This window comes from Globicephala melas, chromosome 1 (assembly GCF_963455315.2).
Source record: "Globicephala melas chromosome 1, mGloMel1.2, whole genome shotgun sequence".
In the NCBI taxonomy this organism is placed as follows: domain Eukaryota; kingdom Metazoa; phylum Chordata; class Mammalia; order Artiodactyla; family Delphinidae; genus Globicephala; species Globicephala melas.
The window spans coordinates 123,425,761-123,442,986 of record NC_083314.1 but is presented as its reverse complement, the minus strand read 5'-3'; the positions used below and the strand labels follow the sequence as shown (position 1 = coordinate 123,442,986).

Below are 17,226 nucleotides of genomic sequence, written 5' to 3'. Positions count from 1 at the left end.
TCATTCTTAGAATTTTCTGGCAATGATGTGGAGGGTGGAATGGGCTGGGCAGGGAATAGGAACAGGAAGCCTTCTGCAAAGCCCACTGCTGTCATGCATGAACTGTCAGGGGAATACAGCTTATCCTTGAGTGGTGGCTAAAGAATTGGAAGGAGGTTGACCCATGAATCAGAAGTAAGCAAACAAAGTTAAAAATGGATGAAGTTGCAAGGAAAGAATCATCATTCGTTCATTCAATTATTCATTGTATTCTTATTTATTGAGTGTATAGTACATGACAATCAGTTTAAGGCACTGAAGATCTAGACACAGAAACACCCAAGAACATACTAGTCCTTGCCCTATGCAACTTACACTCTAGTTGGGTGAGGCATGCCATCTTAGTTTGCATCCCTCCAAAAACAGACCTGCTTTTCTCAGACATGGTCTCAAGAAGCACAGGGAAAGAAAGCGAAGGAAGGAAAATAAATAAGGGGCACATTAGTGCATAAGTCACTGCTGTGTGTAATTGAGGTTTAATCTCGTCTTATAACCAATGAGGGTATAGAACATGCCTCAGAATTTTCCCGGTGAGCAGCAAGAAAGCTGGAGTATTGATCCAACAACTCTTATTCCTCATTGATTTAGGGTCATTTGGGTATGGGGGGGAGCATTAGCTCTCCCCCTCCTTTAAGGACAGACATAGGAAGCTATAAGCATGTATAGAAACATCTGAAGGTACTTCTCCAGTAGGCCAGGCATGTAAGCAGAGTACTGTATCCACCTATACAGGTGACAAACAATGAATAAATATTCAAGAAAACTGAGATGGTGATAAGTGCTATGCAAACAATTAAAACAGGTTGATGGGGTAAAGAATGACTGGAAAGCTAGTTTAGATGGGATGGTTAAATGGCAAACACAAGGAAGACCCTGGAAAACAGCATTCAGCAGAGCTAAAAAGCAAATGCAGAGTTTATAAGACAGAAACAAAGAAGAGGAATAGAAGGCCTCTGTGGTGGACAGAGGGTAGAGAGCAGGGGGAGAGTGGTACAGGATGAAGCCCCAGATAGGCAGAGGCCAGACCATGAAGCAAGGGCAGGACACTGGGATGTTGTTTTCCACGTGCGGGGCAGTCACTGAGGAGTTTTAGGCAGGAACATGACATGATCTGATTAATATTTTTTAAAGTTCATCCTTGTTAGTCTTCTTCTCTCTCTTCCCTTCCTGAATGTTTAATACCAAAAGCCATTAGACGGGGCTGAGCGAGGTCAATTTCCCCATGGGGGTGGAGCAGGATGTCTGAGTCCAGGTAGGGTGCAGAGAATGTCCACGTGGATGGTGAGAGTGGTGAATGGCAGCTGCCAGGCAAAAGGTTAGAAGCCAGAGTGGAAGGGTGACAGGGTTTCCACAGGGGTTAGGGCTGCCCAGCCAACGTGCTCGAGCCCAGGTATGATGAGAAGGGCGTCCACATGGGAGAGCGACCTGGCATGAGAGATTGGAGTCCAAGCCTGGGAGGGAGCAATCGCGGGAGGGGACAGTGAAGCAGTGGTCCACATGGAGTGTCAGAGCCCAAGCACAGTGAGAAGGATGTTGACACAGGGAAGTTGTGGCCACTGTGGTCCCGTGCAGATCGAGACGGGGATCTGCACAGGAAGGTATCAGGTGTGAAGAAGTTGGAGCATGAGAGTGGTGAGTGTATAAGTGCAGGTAGACAGTCCAGTGGCAGTGATTGGAATCCAAGCAGGGTGAGGAGGGCATCCACTTGGGGCACCCAGGTGGGGAATATCCCAGAACAGGGTGTCAGAACACAAGATGGGAAGGAGGGCATCCTTGTGGGGACGGCAGTGGGTATGGGATGTTGGAGCCCAAGTGGGGTAAAGGAGGGTGTCTGTGTGCATTGACGGGTGGGCACGCAACAGCAGCCAAAGATTTATACGTTCGGGGCACTGATCAAATAAGTAAAGATATTAAGAATAATGGGAACCAGGTTTCTCATTGTCAGAGAAGGCATTATAGGTATGGGAAGGCAGGAAACTAGGAGAGACCCTGTGATGATTTGAATTGGAGATATAAGTGTGAATTTATTATTTGAGGGCAAGGAAGAGGTCTAAATGTGTTTACACATGTGTATATACATGTGTGTTCTCTAGCTTTGCCTGCTCAGTGAGAGGACCTGGGGGCATACCAAGCACCTGGATCTTGATTTCTAAATACTCTTCCACTAAAAGGAAACAGGATACTTTGGAGAAATGGCAGATTTCGAGTCTGGGACAAGGAATGTATAAAATATGCCTGGAACGTCTTGCGCCAGAAAAGAAAGAGGTACTCAGAGAAAGATGGGTATATATCAAAGGGACAGCGTGAGGGGGCTCCTGCATGTCAACTATGAGATAATGTGAGCATTAAAATAAATAACGACCATAACATTATTATCCATTGAATGAAATAGCAACTTTAAATCCATACAGATATAAATAAATGAAGATAATGAAAGTTGGTTGAGATATAGGATCTCTCCCCACAAAATACTTATTAATTACAAAGAGAAAAAGAGCAATTTTGTAGTGGAGAGTCCCGTCAGACACCACCTTGATCGAGTAATCAAAATTAACAGCACAATAATGGGATAAATCAAATGTATGAGATACAATGAAAAGAATACAGCATCACTTCTGTGGTACTTCTCACCAAAGATGCATAATTTTAATTTAATTATTAGTAAACCTCAGATAAAGCCAAAATGAAGGACATTCTGCAAAATAACTGGCTTGTCATCTTCAAAAATGTCGTGAGATTCAAGTAGAAACTGAGAACTGTTCCAGATTGAAGGAGCTTCAAGAAATATAACTGTGTTTTTCTGAATTGGATCTTTTTGCTATAAAGAACATTATTGAGATAACTGACAAACTTGAATGGAGTCTGAGAGTTGACAGTGGAATGAAATGGCTATATTGTGCTTATGTAGGAGAATGTCTTTATTTTAGGAATCCACTAATGTATTGGGGAGATTATAGCATCAGATTGGCAATTTACTCTCCAATGGTTCAGGTGAAAAAACATACCATAGTTGCAACTTTTTTTGAGATTGCTTCAAAATGAAAACTTAAAAAAATAAATATTCGCTTTGGCCACTTAATTTCCTCGGTCTTTGCACATGCCCCTACCCCAGCCCTTTCCCCAGAATTTCCCCCTTGGGAACCCTTGCTTGTCCGTCATGTCATTTCCTCTGTGTAGCGAGGGTACCCTTTAGAACATGTACCATGTTCCCTGGCATTAATGTTTACCTGTCTATGTCTACAGTTCTATTTACCCCAAAGCGTAGAGTCCATGCCCATCACACTCATATCTGTATCCCTAGTACTTAGCACAGCACCTGGCGTTGTGCTTGATGAACAACCATGTGGAGAGGGAGAGAGACAAGATTATAGGTGTAAATTTGGGAAACGCTTCTAGAGCCAACAAGGTTAAGTGGGGAAAGGAGGAGATTTGGATACTGCCTAGCCTAGGTCTGAATTATATAGCTGGGTGACCCTAGACAAGACTTAGACTCCCTGAGCCTTGGTTTCCTCGTGTGTAAAATGGGTTGTTAGGTGAAGCAAAGGTAATAAGGTTTGTAAGTCATCTAGTTGAGTTCCTGGTGCTTAGCAGGTATGCAACAAATTTTAGTTTCCCTTTTCACTTAAAAATAAGAATAAAAACCATCAAAGAAGACTAGAAGTTTAGAACTCCAGCTTATATGCCTGACTTTACTATAAACTTAGTATATGAACTTGGATACGTTATTTCACTTTACAAGGCTTCAATTTGCTTCTCAGTAAAATGGAAGGTGGAAAAATGGAGGGAAGAGGAGTGGGCTTAATGACTGTCATGCTACCAAGATCTCATAGTTCTAAAATTTAACAAGATTTTCCTTCTGGGTAATAGTGAGTACAGACAATGAAGGATAAGAAAGATTCTGCTATATTTAAAGGATGTTCCTCAGTTTAAGCTTAGCAGGCGAAGTTCGCCTGCTGGACTGTACAATTGACTCGTTTATACCTGTTTAAAGCAGAGGTAAATTGAGAGGTGGTAGCGTTGTTAGGTTACTGTTGAGCACATTAATAATTTATGAGCCATCAAGGAATTAACACACACTTTCAGTTCACACTGCATTTTTCCTTATTCATAATTCTTTGCCTAATTGCTTTTTCCTTTAAAAATAAGGGAGCTGAGACCTTGGATATTTGCCTAATGGCTCAAACAGAGCCATGACCCATTGCCAAGTCTTTCAGTCCTTTTATAGCCTGGGGACATTTGCCATTGGAAGAAAGCTGATGGGTTTGATTTTCCTGAAAGAGATACTTTGCACTGACCTCTGGCCCCATTAGATACTTTGGTCATTGCCCATTCACTGTAATGGGTGCAATAAATTTGTTTTAATTTAGGACATTATCAAGTAGGGAATATTGACAAAGACAAAACAATGTTTTGAAAAGAGCCAGGATGAAATCATGAATAAATAAATATATTGAATTTAGCTGATAAATTAACAAAGGTTTATTCATAAGAGTCTGACTGTACTATTTCAAAGTTAGGCCAAAGGTGATTCCATTTCTAATAGAAATGTCGTCTTTCTCTTTAGGCCAGAAGAAATGTGTGCATCATAGAAAGACATTGCAAAGCGTAGAAAGGCATTTATCCCTTCTGACAGATCTGTTTTAAATAGATCTGTTTTCAGCTAAATGCCGAAAACAGCCCGATGAGTCTCTGTAGCCTTTTCTACAGCAGGGCATTTATTTTCTTTGTGTAAATACCTTCATTAGGGATCTCAGCAGGCTGTTTCTCCACCTTTTCTTTGTATGAGTCCTTTAGAGTAGTGTCAAAGCACTGAAATTCTGGTTAAGTATTACCTGTCTGTGTTTCCTTTTGAGTGAAAGAAATGACTCCTAACTTGGATATATTCCTCTTGAGGAAGGGGATAAGGGTGCATATGGCACTGATCCTTACGCTAATATTCTTACACAGGTAACATCATTCGGACAGACAGCAGAAAGAGCCAATAAACCACAAAGCATATTTGCAAAGCTGTGAGGCCTTGGATGGTGTTGTTTTATGCAAAGTCCAAATGGCTAAATCTTCCAGGTTACAGGTAGCCCGAGAGCATTTTTAGCTGCATAAAAACTAATTGGAACAACTTGAATGGAAGAACATTTTGCCTGAAGTCTTTAACCACGCTGGTAACCTAATCGTTTTCTGTTCAACTTAGGGCAGTTTTAGGAAAATGAATCCATGCATGCAGCTTAGGAAACCTTACACAAGCCAGAGAGTTCGGGAGAATCATAAAAATCTCATTTAGAAAGTTTGGTGTGTGTGTCTCATGTTTTGACATCACTGCTCAGGGACAGGAAAGCCGTAGTTAGATAGGGGAAAGTATAATTTTTTAAAAGGTCTAACAAAGCAAGACAAAAGAAAGCTGATTCTGGTTTCTCTCTGATGATGAGGAATATTTCTCCATGAGGAATTTATTGATCATCTTTATATGCAAAGGATCCAAAACTTTGTAACTCATGACTACTTCAGTGAGCTCTCCACATGGTAACACACCAACAGTTTGACATGTGCTGCTGTTAACTGAAGTGTATTTTAGAAGAAAAAGCGTGGACTGGAAGTCTGAAGACCTTTTGATCAAGTTCTGGTTCTGCCTCTTGCTAGCTCTGTAAGTTTATACAGGTTATTCAAACTTCTTGAGCCTGACTTTCCACCTGCATGGAATGAATACTTTCTCAGACACCTCATGGAGGTTTTGGAAAAATTCTTTAAGCTAGTCAATAGAAAAGTATGTGCAAGCTATAAAGCCCTCTGCAAATACAAGAAATTATTTTTATATCACTATGATAGGATAATGCTCTAGGTCATTTTATTTTTATTTGGTTGTTTTAAGTTCACCCTTGCGTGTAGACTACATGCATTTGCTGTAATTCACCAAATCAAAATCCCCAGCTCTGTAAAAGCCACACTTGGAAGAACATGATAAAAACAGTTTCGTTTGGACTGTATGCCCATCTGAAGTCTTCTTTGGAATGTAATTCAGTCAGAAGAAATTATGGCACTAGTAAATATTCTGAGAATTCATGAAATTCCACAGCCCAAACCATGATTCACTGCTTCAGTACCAAAAGCATTGGAAGCCACAACACTGGCTGCTTCTGAGGCTCTAAATGGGGCCACGTGCACTCACTGTGGCACGGCCTGCTCCCACCACTCAGGAGAGATGGCACTCAAATTCCCTGGAGTCTCTTCAAACAGTATTTTTCTTCCTTCCTTATGGACCTTCCTTAACAAGGTACCTTTCCTTCCTCATGGACCTTCCTTAACAATATACCTTTCTGGATTAAGAGATGACATAGTGTTTTAGGGTTTTTCTCCACCCCTCAGGCATTCAACATGAGTATTCTACAAATTTATCTTATATAAAAACTTTGTGAATCAGCGCTGAATTTTCCAGGACCAGCCTTAAACAACCTGTCATTCAAATCCTTAAGGATGGGTTTATGTGAAAGTGATTTCTCCACACTTGCCTTTGCTTCATCTTAGATGGCAGTGTGGTTCTTCCTTTGAAAAAATCACTAAGGGAGATGGTTCCTTCAGGCAACTAGCATGGTTCAGTTACTATATCAAATGAAACGTATATAGACAAAAAGCTACAGGGCTTCCCTGGTGGCACAGTGGTTGAGAGTCCACCTGCCGATGCAGGGGACACGGGTTTGTGCCCCGGGTCTAGGAAGATCCCACATGCCGCAGAGCAGCTGGGCCCGTGAGCCATGGCCGCTGAGCCTGCGCGTTCGGAGCCTGTGCTCCGCAATGGGAGAGGCCACAGCAGTGGGAGGCCCGCGTACCGCAAAAAAAAAAAAAAAAAAAAAAAAAAAAAAGCTACAAACACCAGCTTGAGTAGCAGCAGTAATGTGTAGCCAGGTATGCTGTGGCATGTGTGTGGGACTCAGGCATTCAGCCCTGGCCAAATGTCAGACAGTGCAGATAAGGCAGATAAAAATCTTCTGCCTAAGTGGGAACTGTGTAATCTCACTCTATCTTTCCAACACATCGGAACTAGTTTCACAAAGTCTACGTGGTTCCCAAAATCCTTCTAAAGCATCATAGAATGTAAGAAATAGAGGTCATGTGACCTCCAGGTGGATACTTGGATTCCTCTGTAGCACCCTGCGTTACCAGATGCTCCAGCCATAGCTTGAATACGTCCAGGGATGGGATGGTACCTCCTTCTAGAACATCTCAATCTATTTTTGGACAATTCTAATTTTAGGAAATGTGGTATTTTGTTTTAACTATTCCCAATGTCTAAGGCTCTACTTAACCTGTGGGGAATGTCACCTATCTGAGGTCTGTATTGGTTCTGAATATTCAACCAGTGGCAATCCCATCTAACCACTGGCAATCCCATCTAACCACTTGTCATCTGGCACAGATCTCCCCTTGTTACTTACAAAGCAATCAGAAGAAACTCTGCCCATTATCTGAATCTAGCTCTATGTTCTAACCTATGGATTTCCCCTTTAAATTTATCCTCACCAAAAAGAAATAAAGCAAATCTAGCATGATTTTTTTCTTACTAAAGCCATGCTAGCTTCTAGTAATCAGAACTTTTTTAAAAGGTACAGAAAGACTTTGTTTTAATATTCCTTTTGGGAGTTTTGCCCATATGTGCATTAACCCACCAGTTTAGCTTGTAAACTAACTCCTGCCTTGAAGAATTGAAGCTATATTTGGGTATATTCTATCTATTCTATCTGCTATATATAGTAACTGAACCTGCTAGTACTTTTCCCATTCTTCACAGTTCCTCTGTATCTTACATATATATTGATTTACTTCTCATTGGATAATATTTTTGCTCAAAGTGCTTGTCATGAGTGTCACTATCTCTGCATTCATTTCAGCCAACGTAGCCTCATATTTTAGTTTTGAATGTCCTTGTTGTCTCTGCTCAGGGTACATGAGTGACTGCAAACAGGCTATTTTGTGCTGACAAACCATAGTCTGAATGGTGTGCAGACACAAAAATACAAATTGCATGTTTTGGATTTGGGTTTGAACTGGCCTCATTAGCAGCCAATCTACTAGGTAGTCTATACCCATAAAGCATGGATTGAGAAGCAAAAAATAATTTCTGAATTTTTGTTCTGCTCTTCATGCTGGATAAATTATTCATTCCCTAGTGCACCTTTATAAGAGAAAATAGCTGATGATTATGCTTACCTTTACAGATACATCACAGAGCTAATATGAACTATTTAGCCTAAAATAACTGAAACATTTTTAACACTAAAATCAGATATATCAATATAATGTTGTAGTATGCAAAAACTAACCTAAAGACTATCTTGTTCTCTTTAAAAGAGAAAGTTTTATTCCATTCCCATAAAAGGTATACATAAAATTACATTATAATATTATATATCATTCATATATATGCCTATATATGATATATATTATCCTTTTAGCATAAAGAAAGCTACCTAGGTGACCAGGAGTATGAAACACTGAAAAATTGAGTGTTTTCCTTACCTGCCATTAGTTCACATTTACTTTCACTGAATTCATGGGGCAGCTGCATCCTGGAAATGCCTATTTTCACTGACCACAACTTCAGCAAACGGAGGTCCCGGTGTGTCTCTTAAACTCTGGGCTTCTGTGAAACTCCTGGTGAAGTCTGGATACCCGTGGGTTGAGGTAAACTAGTTCCACTGATCAGGGTCTGGTTTCTTCTGCTTTGTTTGACTTGGGTGTGCTTAGCTTCCATCTGTCTGTCATCCTAGAATAGCAGCCAGAGACAGCCTGTGTGTTATCTCTTGGGCAGGAAGTTTAAGTCCCCTGGCATGAATTGCATTCAGCAACTAAATAAATAAGATACCTTGGAGATGGGCTTTTATTCATAGGAAACCAGATAGCCTTTTTGATGATAAAATATTTATTCCCTATTATCCTCTTGTTGCCAGGACTACTGCTTATGGCACGTTTCTTAAGAGGAGCTAGAGTGATAAAGAGGTTATAGGAATTAGTAGGGTAATTTTTATTTTCAAGAAAGTCTTGAATGATATTATATTGCCCAGAACTGAGTGTGATTTGTCATTTAATGTTGATTGAGATCACACCATGTCCCACTTTAAGTCAATACTTCTTCTTTTTAATCATTGTTTTCCTCTAAGCAACAACATTTTCACTTTATAGCTTAAGAAAGTGACCAAACGTAGTCACTTTTAAGGCAGCTAAATGAATTAATCAATGTGAATTCATGTAAGTGTTTAGAAAAATCTAACTACTCAAAATGAACATTTTGTGATAACTTAACTTTATTTAACACAATTTTATTATTTTAACTATTTACAAAGTACCAGCTAAGTCCTATTGGAGACCCAAAGGTGTTAGGGTCTCTGACCTGCAGGAGCATTCTGTTTAGTAGGGTATTAGTATACAAATACAGATCATTCTACACCAAGGCAGACTCTGATAAGCACTGTGCTAGGAGTACAAAGTACTAGAAGGATATGGAATTCTGACTGGGAGTATCCAAGAGGACTTTGAGGAAATGCTGTCTTTGAGTTGGAACTTGACAAATAACAAAAGTAGGTAACATTTATTGAGTGCTTCCTAAATGTCAGCACTGTTCAAAGTACTTTAAACGTATTAATTCCTTTAATTCTCTTGATTAACATTATAAGCTAAGTCTGTTATAATTCCCATTTTACAGTTGTACAAACTGAGGCACAGAACAGTTAAATAATTTGCCAAAGGTCATAGAGCTAGTAAGTGATGGAGTGAAGTTTCAAATTCAAGGAGTCTTGCACCAGAATGCTTACTGTCATTCTTAACCATAACACCATACTACTTCCTGTCAGGGAAAAATAAGATGTCACCAAGCAGATTCACAGCAGCAGCTCAGCCACAACCATGGAGAAGAGAAAATTCAGGAATGTTTGGAAAGGCCAAAGTTTATTAGTGTGGCTTGAATGTGGAGAAACAAAAGATGGATTTAGGAATTGTAGACTATAAGATATAAACAGAATGCAAGGAGGTTTGGATTGCAGAAGGTTGGATTTGCAGGTCTGGCCTGAGGAACAGCAGTGGGGAGCAGGGAAGTGCCTGGTCAGATTTTTGTCAGAGGAAGACCTTGTGGAGAGGAGGATTGAGTGACTGAAGAGAAGGACATCCTTTAGGGATCTATTAATTAAATCATTAAAAAAACAATTTTTGAGCTTCTCCTATGTGCCAAGCACTGTTCTGAGTGCTGAGCATATAGCAAGGAATAAGGGAGACAAGATACACAAGGCTTCCAATTTCATTGTTTGAAAGAATGTGGAAATAAATGGATGAATAAGCAAGATAATTTTATATAGTCCTGAAAGAAAGAAATAGGTCAATGTGATATAACAGAAAGCGACCATTGGCAGGGGAATGGCCACTTTGGAATGGTGGTCAGGGAAGGCCTCTCTGAGCAGGTGACATTCCAACTGAGGCCTGAATGACAGAGGATCCAGTCATGGGGAAGGAAGTGGAAGGGTTCAGCAAAACAGGATTTGGGTTTATGAAGAAAAGCAGAATTAACAAATGCAAAAGCTCTGGACTGGGAAAGAGATTGGAAGGTTCAAAGGACAGAAAGAACGCCAAAAGAAGTGCTTAGCAGAGATGGGGAGGGATACAAGGCAAGGTTGGAGAGTTAAGCTGGGCCAGCGCCTTGTAGGTTAGGGTAAAGTATTTGTGTTTTATTTTAAATGAACTGGGAAGCAATTGGAAGGTTTTAAGTATGTTTTAAGTAGGTGAATGGCTTACTCTGTTTTATATTTTGAAAAGATCACTCTGGGTTATATATGGAGAATGGATTATAAGGGGACAGAAGTGAAAGCAGGAAAATCAATTAGGAGGCAAATTGCAGAGGTCCAGAAAAGAAAGAGATTATATGGCCTAGACCTTGAAGGAGGAGAGGTGGATGGATTAGGGTTACATTTTGGAGGCAAAGTTAAAAAGATTTGGATTAGGTGCAAGACATGGGAAAAAGAAAGGTACCGATGATGACTCCAAGAATTTTGAACCCACTGAATGGTGTGGTGCCTGTAATGAGCTAGAGAGAACTCTAGAGAGTTCTCTAGAGAACAGGGGGAGTTACGAGTTCTGCTATGGACATGTGGGGCTGTTCAGGGGGTAACTAGGTCGCCTCTTTGAGGATGCTAAAATATGGATGAGAGAGGTGGATACCACAGGAATTACAGTTATACCATTAACTGACAAATGTGACTAGATATCAGGGCGAGGGCTTTGATAACTTCAGGTTTGAGTCTGAAAAGGTAGAAAGGAAGAGATCCCATTAACCAACATGATAGAGTAGGAGAGATTTGGCAAAGAGAAGGCTTAATGAAAGCCAGGAACCATGAGGAAATTCCCATTTGAATAGTGGACAAAGGTACAGACTTTAGAATCTGAAAGACTTGGGTTTGCATCCTAGGTGAGCCGTTTACCAAACCCGTGTAACAAGTTACCTGGTTGCCTCAGCCTCCGTTTCTAATCTAGAAAATGAGAGAAATGATTTGGTAATGATAAGATAGTGATAAAGAGTAAATGACGGGCTTCCCTGGTGGCGCAGTGGTTGAGAGTCTGCCTGCCGATGCAGGGGACACGGGTTCGTGCCCCAGTCCGGGAAGATCCCACATGCCGCGGAGCAGCTCGGCCCGTGAGCCATGGACGCTGAGGCTGTGCGTCCGGAGCCTGTGCTCCGCAACAGGAGAGGCCACAGCAGTGAGAGGCCTGCGTACCGCAAAAAAAAAAAAAGAGTAAATGAAATTATATATGTAAATGCTTAATACATAGGAATCATGCAATAAATACTATTATCACTGTCTCTTATAATTACTATTATAATAACAATATAAAAATAGCAATAACTGTTGGGATGTGTTTTATCTGTTGATTATTACTAAGATAATAATGTTCTGACTATTAGTTCCTTTTAAGCAAGGCTTGCAAGGATATTAATCCAGATTTGATATTCAACTCTTTTTTTTGCTATATTTAATCATCAAAACAAATTACAGGGGCTTCCCTAGTGGCGCAGTGGTTGAGAATCTGCCTGCTAATGCAGGGGACATGGGTTCGAGCCCTGGTCTGGGAGGTTCCCACATGCCGCGGAGCAACTGGGCCCGTGAGCCACGGCTACTGAGCCTGCGCGACTGGAGCCCGTGCTCTGCAACAAGAGAGGCTGTGATAGTGAGAGGCCCTTGCACCGCGATGAAGAGTGGCCCCTGCTTGCCACAACTGGAGAAAGCCCTCGCACAGAAACGAAGACCCAACACAGCAAAAATAAATAAATAAATTAATAAACTCCTACCCCCAACATCTTAAAAACAAACAAAACCAAATTACATATTATTTATGTACTTTTCCCAATTTACAGATCAATGCACTAAGGCTCAGAAAGGGTACCATGTGTAAGATTACACAGCAAGGAATTGGAGCCTACCTGGAAGAGCCAGGACTCACGCCTAGATCTGACATGCTCCAAATAATCCTGAACTCTTTCCCAACAAATCACCAGTAAGATAAAAATACCATTGTACCACTTTGCCAGTTCTCTGGGATCTATGCTGAGTGAATAAATTCTGTTTTATAAAAATGTTATTAGCAAATCACCACCGTGGTTTTCACAGTGTCTCATGGAATTTTCCAGTGCTGGACAATGTGCCTCTCAAGGCCTGTCTTTGGAGGACATGAAGAAAAGTCTTCAGTTCTCACCCATTGACAAATATGGTAAGTATACAGATTCGTCAGATTGACTAAGGAAACTACCCCTAGGAAGGCGATGTCTGTTTGATAATGAGGGAGAAAGTATTCTATTTTGTAATAAGTAGAGATGAAGGGTACTTTAAAAATATTATATCATAAAAGTGCAAACTTTGCTCTTGTAAGTCTTGTATAAGTCTACAGTTACCTTTGCATTTAATAATGTGTGCATAAGTGTGTAAGTGTATGTGGAAGTATATGGGAGTGTGTGTGCCCGTGGGAAAAAGTACAGCTCTTTTTTGAAAATAATCTCCTGCATCTCGTGACATTCCAAACACCTTGTTTCCACCTTATTGAGTCTACTACCTTGAAGTCCCATATTGTGCAGGTATAGGGAGGAGGAGAAAACTCCTCCCTACAGGAGGAGATGAATTTCCACAATTACATCATATCCTTGCTAAAGAGGAGTGTTTTCTCTTTAGCAAGTGCCGGAGGGTAAAATGTGAACCCCGCTATTCGCTCAAAAAGCTGGAGAGGAGGTGAGGGTATCACTGATGGGATCTGTTTTGCACAGGACTATTTTAGAAAGAATTAATAAAGCTCTTTGAAATAGTTAACATAGCTCTGTGCTCGCCCCTGGAAGCCAGAGGATAGGCAGCACCCCTTATCAGCTGCCATATAAATGTGCCAGGCCTGTGATGTCCTTTCTCCCACCTCTAAGCCTGAGAAGCTCTATATTTAATTGGAATTTTAGTACAATGGGCTCATTTATTCATGGGAACTTCCTTTGACAATATGGAGGACTGAAAAAATGTATGTCAGTTAAAGAGAACAGATTTATTCCAAGGACTGGGTCTGTGGGAGAATAAATTCGGTGGTGTGTGCCTGGTTCTGTGATATAGATGGCAATAGACCCTGCAGCTTTAGAATCCTCACCAATGCACCTCGGCTGCAGAGTATCATACCTAAGGCAATAGGAAGCCTCTAAGAAACGAAGAAGAAAATTGTCCTGGATAGATTCGACAAACTACTTGGGAACGCTAAAGAAAGGAAACTTTGTGCTTCCGACTCCCAGTACGTGTCTAGAATGCAGTCGAGTGCTTTTTATCATCAGCTTTACAACATAATTGGCCAATCCAGTAACGGGGGAAAATGTGCTCTAAGTGTCACATCATCACATTTTTTATAGATATAATATCGTTTTTTCAAACCTTTACAGATGTGACTGCACAACCACAAAATAGAGGGCACCCTTTGAAATGTGTGTTTTGACCAGAAGTCTTTTCTTTCATGGTGGAGTTTCAAGATGAAGCATTTCTTAACGATCTGTTTCTTAAAGGGATAAGACGTTGAGCAGAATTCCTCAAAATGAAGTTAGACAAAAGTGATGCAATGATTTTAAAAAGTAGGGTTTTCCTATGCATATATTGTACCCGGGGTAGAAGAAAACATTAGCATGTCTGAATGGAGTGACAGTCCCAATAGACAAAAAAGATATATTCAATATCTCCCACTAGGAACATCACATCGTATAAGAAAGAACTCTTTAATTGCCCTCCATTTCTACTTCATAAACTAGTTGTGGTATAACAGCAACTTTATGAACTGTTTCTTCCCCACCCACAGAACAGGGCTAGAGAATGAGGATAAAATTAAGTACCTAGCTGTACTTGAGACCTTTCACCCTGAAGTAACAAAACATGTAGACATGGTTCAGTCTTTCCTTAAAGCCTGTGTTCAAATTTCATTTGGTCCCTCTTAAGCTGAGTGACTGCACAGAGTCTGTCCTTCAACTCTGGTGATGATGGTATCAATAATAAATGTCAGCATCCATGCCCTGCTGATTTTGCTACCCGTCTCCGAAGGTGAACCCTCCCACACTAGAAGGATGGATGCTCACAATCAGATTTCCGCCGGAGTCCTATGGAGAGAGAGGCATGGAGCATCATAGGCCAGAAAAAGCACATGTGGTACATTAAAAGGTTGATTATAGTAATGAAAGGATTACGTGCTTATTAAAGCATCTGTCTATGCCTGGGATGAAGTTGCAGTTTCAGTCTGGACAAAAGGAAATATCTTTGCTCTAAGGTGTAGATATTTAGTCCGCCCAGAATTAGGATTCAATAATGTGTATCCTGCTTCCCCTAACCTAATCTCAGCTGGCCAGGGCCAGCCCCACTAGCAGGAGAGGACTGGTCACAGCAGCACTGGCAGCAGTGGTGCTGCCTCTTGGGAGAGTATATGTGCTGCCTAAGAGATTTTGACAGAGACCTTTCTTATGAAAATAAATATGCCCATCGAACTGCATATTGCCAGAAGTCTTAATGAAAATGTGGATAGCTGAGTTGGTTCTGAAAACTCGGCTATCAAAGGGAAGCAAAAGCAGCATTAGCTATTGACAAATGTGCCCATTTTCACAGAAACAATGAATGGTTTCCCTACTTGGAATGGAAAGGTAACTGCTTCCCTGCTCATGTCCTGCGTTCTCTAGGACTGTGGCCAGATTCTGAGGCACTAGCTCAATTCTCTGGACACACCCAGGGCTATTGTTTCGATGAGCATCAAATGCCACTAGTATTCAGACCTAAGCACTAAAAATTGGACTTTCAGATAGAAAAAAAAACAACCAGAGCCAACCTGTTATAGAGAATACTCTTTCCTTTTCTCTACTGCCATCTCCACCTCCCTTTTCAGCTATCAACGGCTTTGCACTCACTGTGTGTCAGACACTGTGCCACTTGTCTGTGCATTACCAGCCTTATGACCTCTCCCCTCTACAAATGAAGACACAGGCTCAGAAAGGTTAACAAAAGTCGCAGAACTGGTAAGTAGTGGAGGCAGGGCTTAAACCCAGATTCGCCTGACCTGAAGCCCGTACTTTTAGCCATCATGATAAACCACCTTCCTGAACTGTACCCTTCTTTACTCCGAATTCAAAATGTCACCTGGCCAAACACCCATCGCTGATGTTCCTCTGGTCTCAGCTCTCTGTTTTCATTGTAAATTCTGCTTTTGTTTTACAATTGCTTGTCAGCAACTCGTGTCCAAACTCTCTGTTCACATGAGCCAGGAGAGGCTGCTGGGCAGCTGTGCGTTGCACTGGCTGAGGCTGGTTAAGAGAAATGGGGAGATGGGCTGAAAGGCCGATGAGTAACAGCTGAACTTCTTTCCTGATGCAGGCTATGTGTCTGATCCCATGAGCCCGATGCATTTTCACTCTTGCCGGAATTGTGGCAGCTTTGAGGACAGCAGCTGAGAGCATTCCGCATTTACCTAAGGAGAGTTTTCCCCCAGACTGACAGCAACAATTCTAACCATGGCAGCCTTGCTTCCATTTATATTTTACCCTCTAAGGTCTCCTTAAATTGGCTTATTCATACTGGTCCTATTTAATTCCCCACCACAAGTTGGGCTCTGGATTTGTGGCTGAGGAATGAAATGCAAAAGAGCCAAAACAAAATTTATTTGAAGAATTGTTTTTAATTTTGTAAAGGAAAAAATAATTTTATGTTGTTGGTTGGAGATGGGGCCTTAGTCGTTGGTGGGGACTTAACAATTGTTATGTTTTCATAGACTGAATTAAGTAGACGTGTTTGAGAGTCATGTGTTTGATTTCTTAGAATATTGTTCATTTTCTTATCTCATTATGTTACTTAAAGTGTCCAGCCCTGTGATTAAAGGTTCTTTGGTGACATACAAAATTGACTCAGAAGTGTATTTCATTCCAACAAGACTTCTACTGAGTACACCTTTCTTTCAGATATATTGGTAAAAATACGTATTGATCTTCAGATCAAGAAGCTTGCAGAAATACAACACTTATTATTTGGCCTCCTCTCTACATGGTACCTCTGTGCTCTGCTTGGGTGACCTGTTGCTGTCAGCACCGAGGTGTCACAAATGCCATTGGTACCATCATGAAACCGACCCATGCATGCAAAGCTGCCATTCATACCAGGGTCTGGAACAGTGCACTGGGAGGATGGTTGAGGTACCTGCTACCTTCAGAAAAAGAGAAGTCTTCCCTCCACACTCCCAACAAGGAAGACAGGAATGCTTCCACCAACAAAATAGTTTTGCCATTGAAAGACAGACCTGGAAAAAGACAGACAGGAAACCATGAAAATTCAGTGTTATAATTACTGCTATTCACCTTGGTAAGGGAAATAACATTAGTAAAGGAAGATTGGGCATCCTCTAAATCAAGGTTTCTGGATCTCAGAACTATTGGAGGGAGTAATTCTTTGTGGGAGCTGTCCTACACACTGTGGGATTTTTAATAGCTTCCTGGCTTCTACCTCCAGATGCCAGTAACAGCTCCCTAAGTCACAGCAATCAAAAGTGTCTCCAGACTTTTCTTAATGTGCTCTGGGGGACAAAAATCTCCCCAGGTTGAGGACCACTGCCCTAAATCCTGAGATTAGGGGGCTGAAGAGGAATGAAAGAAAGATAGAGCCTGACTCTGACTGGCTGCGTTTA

At 41.1% G+C, this 17,226-nt stretch overlaps 1 protein-coding gene across 1 annotated transcript in view; it reads left to right on the top strand.

The window, feature by feature from the left end:
* Positions 1-16,331, top strand: part of TNNI3K (TNNI3 interacting kinase) — a 297,506-nt gene extending 281,175 nt beyond the window's left edge. Inside the window, exons 26-27 of the mRNA XM_060304278.1 lie at positions 12,695-12,774; positions 15,927-16,331. Of these exons, the coding sequence (XP_060160261.1) occupies positions 12,695-12,774; positions 15,927-16,003 (157 nt within the window). The 3' untranslated portion in view covers positions 16,004-16,331. The remainder of the gene's footprint in view (positions 1-12,694; positions 12,775-15,926) is intronic.
* The last annotated feature ends 895 nt before the right edge of the window (positions 16,332-17,226 follow it).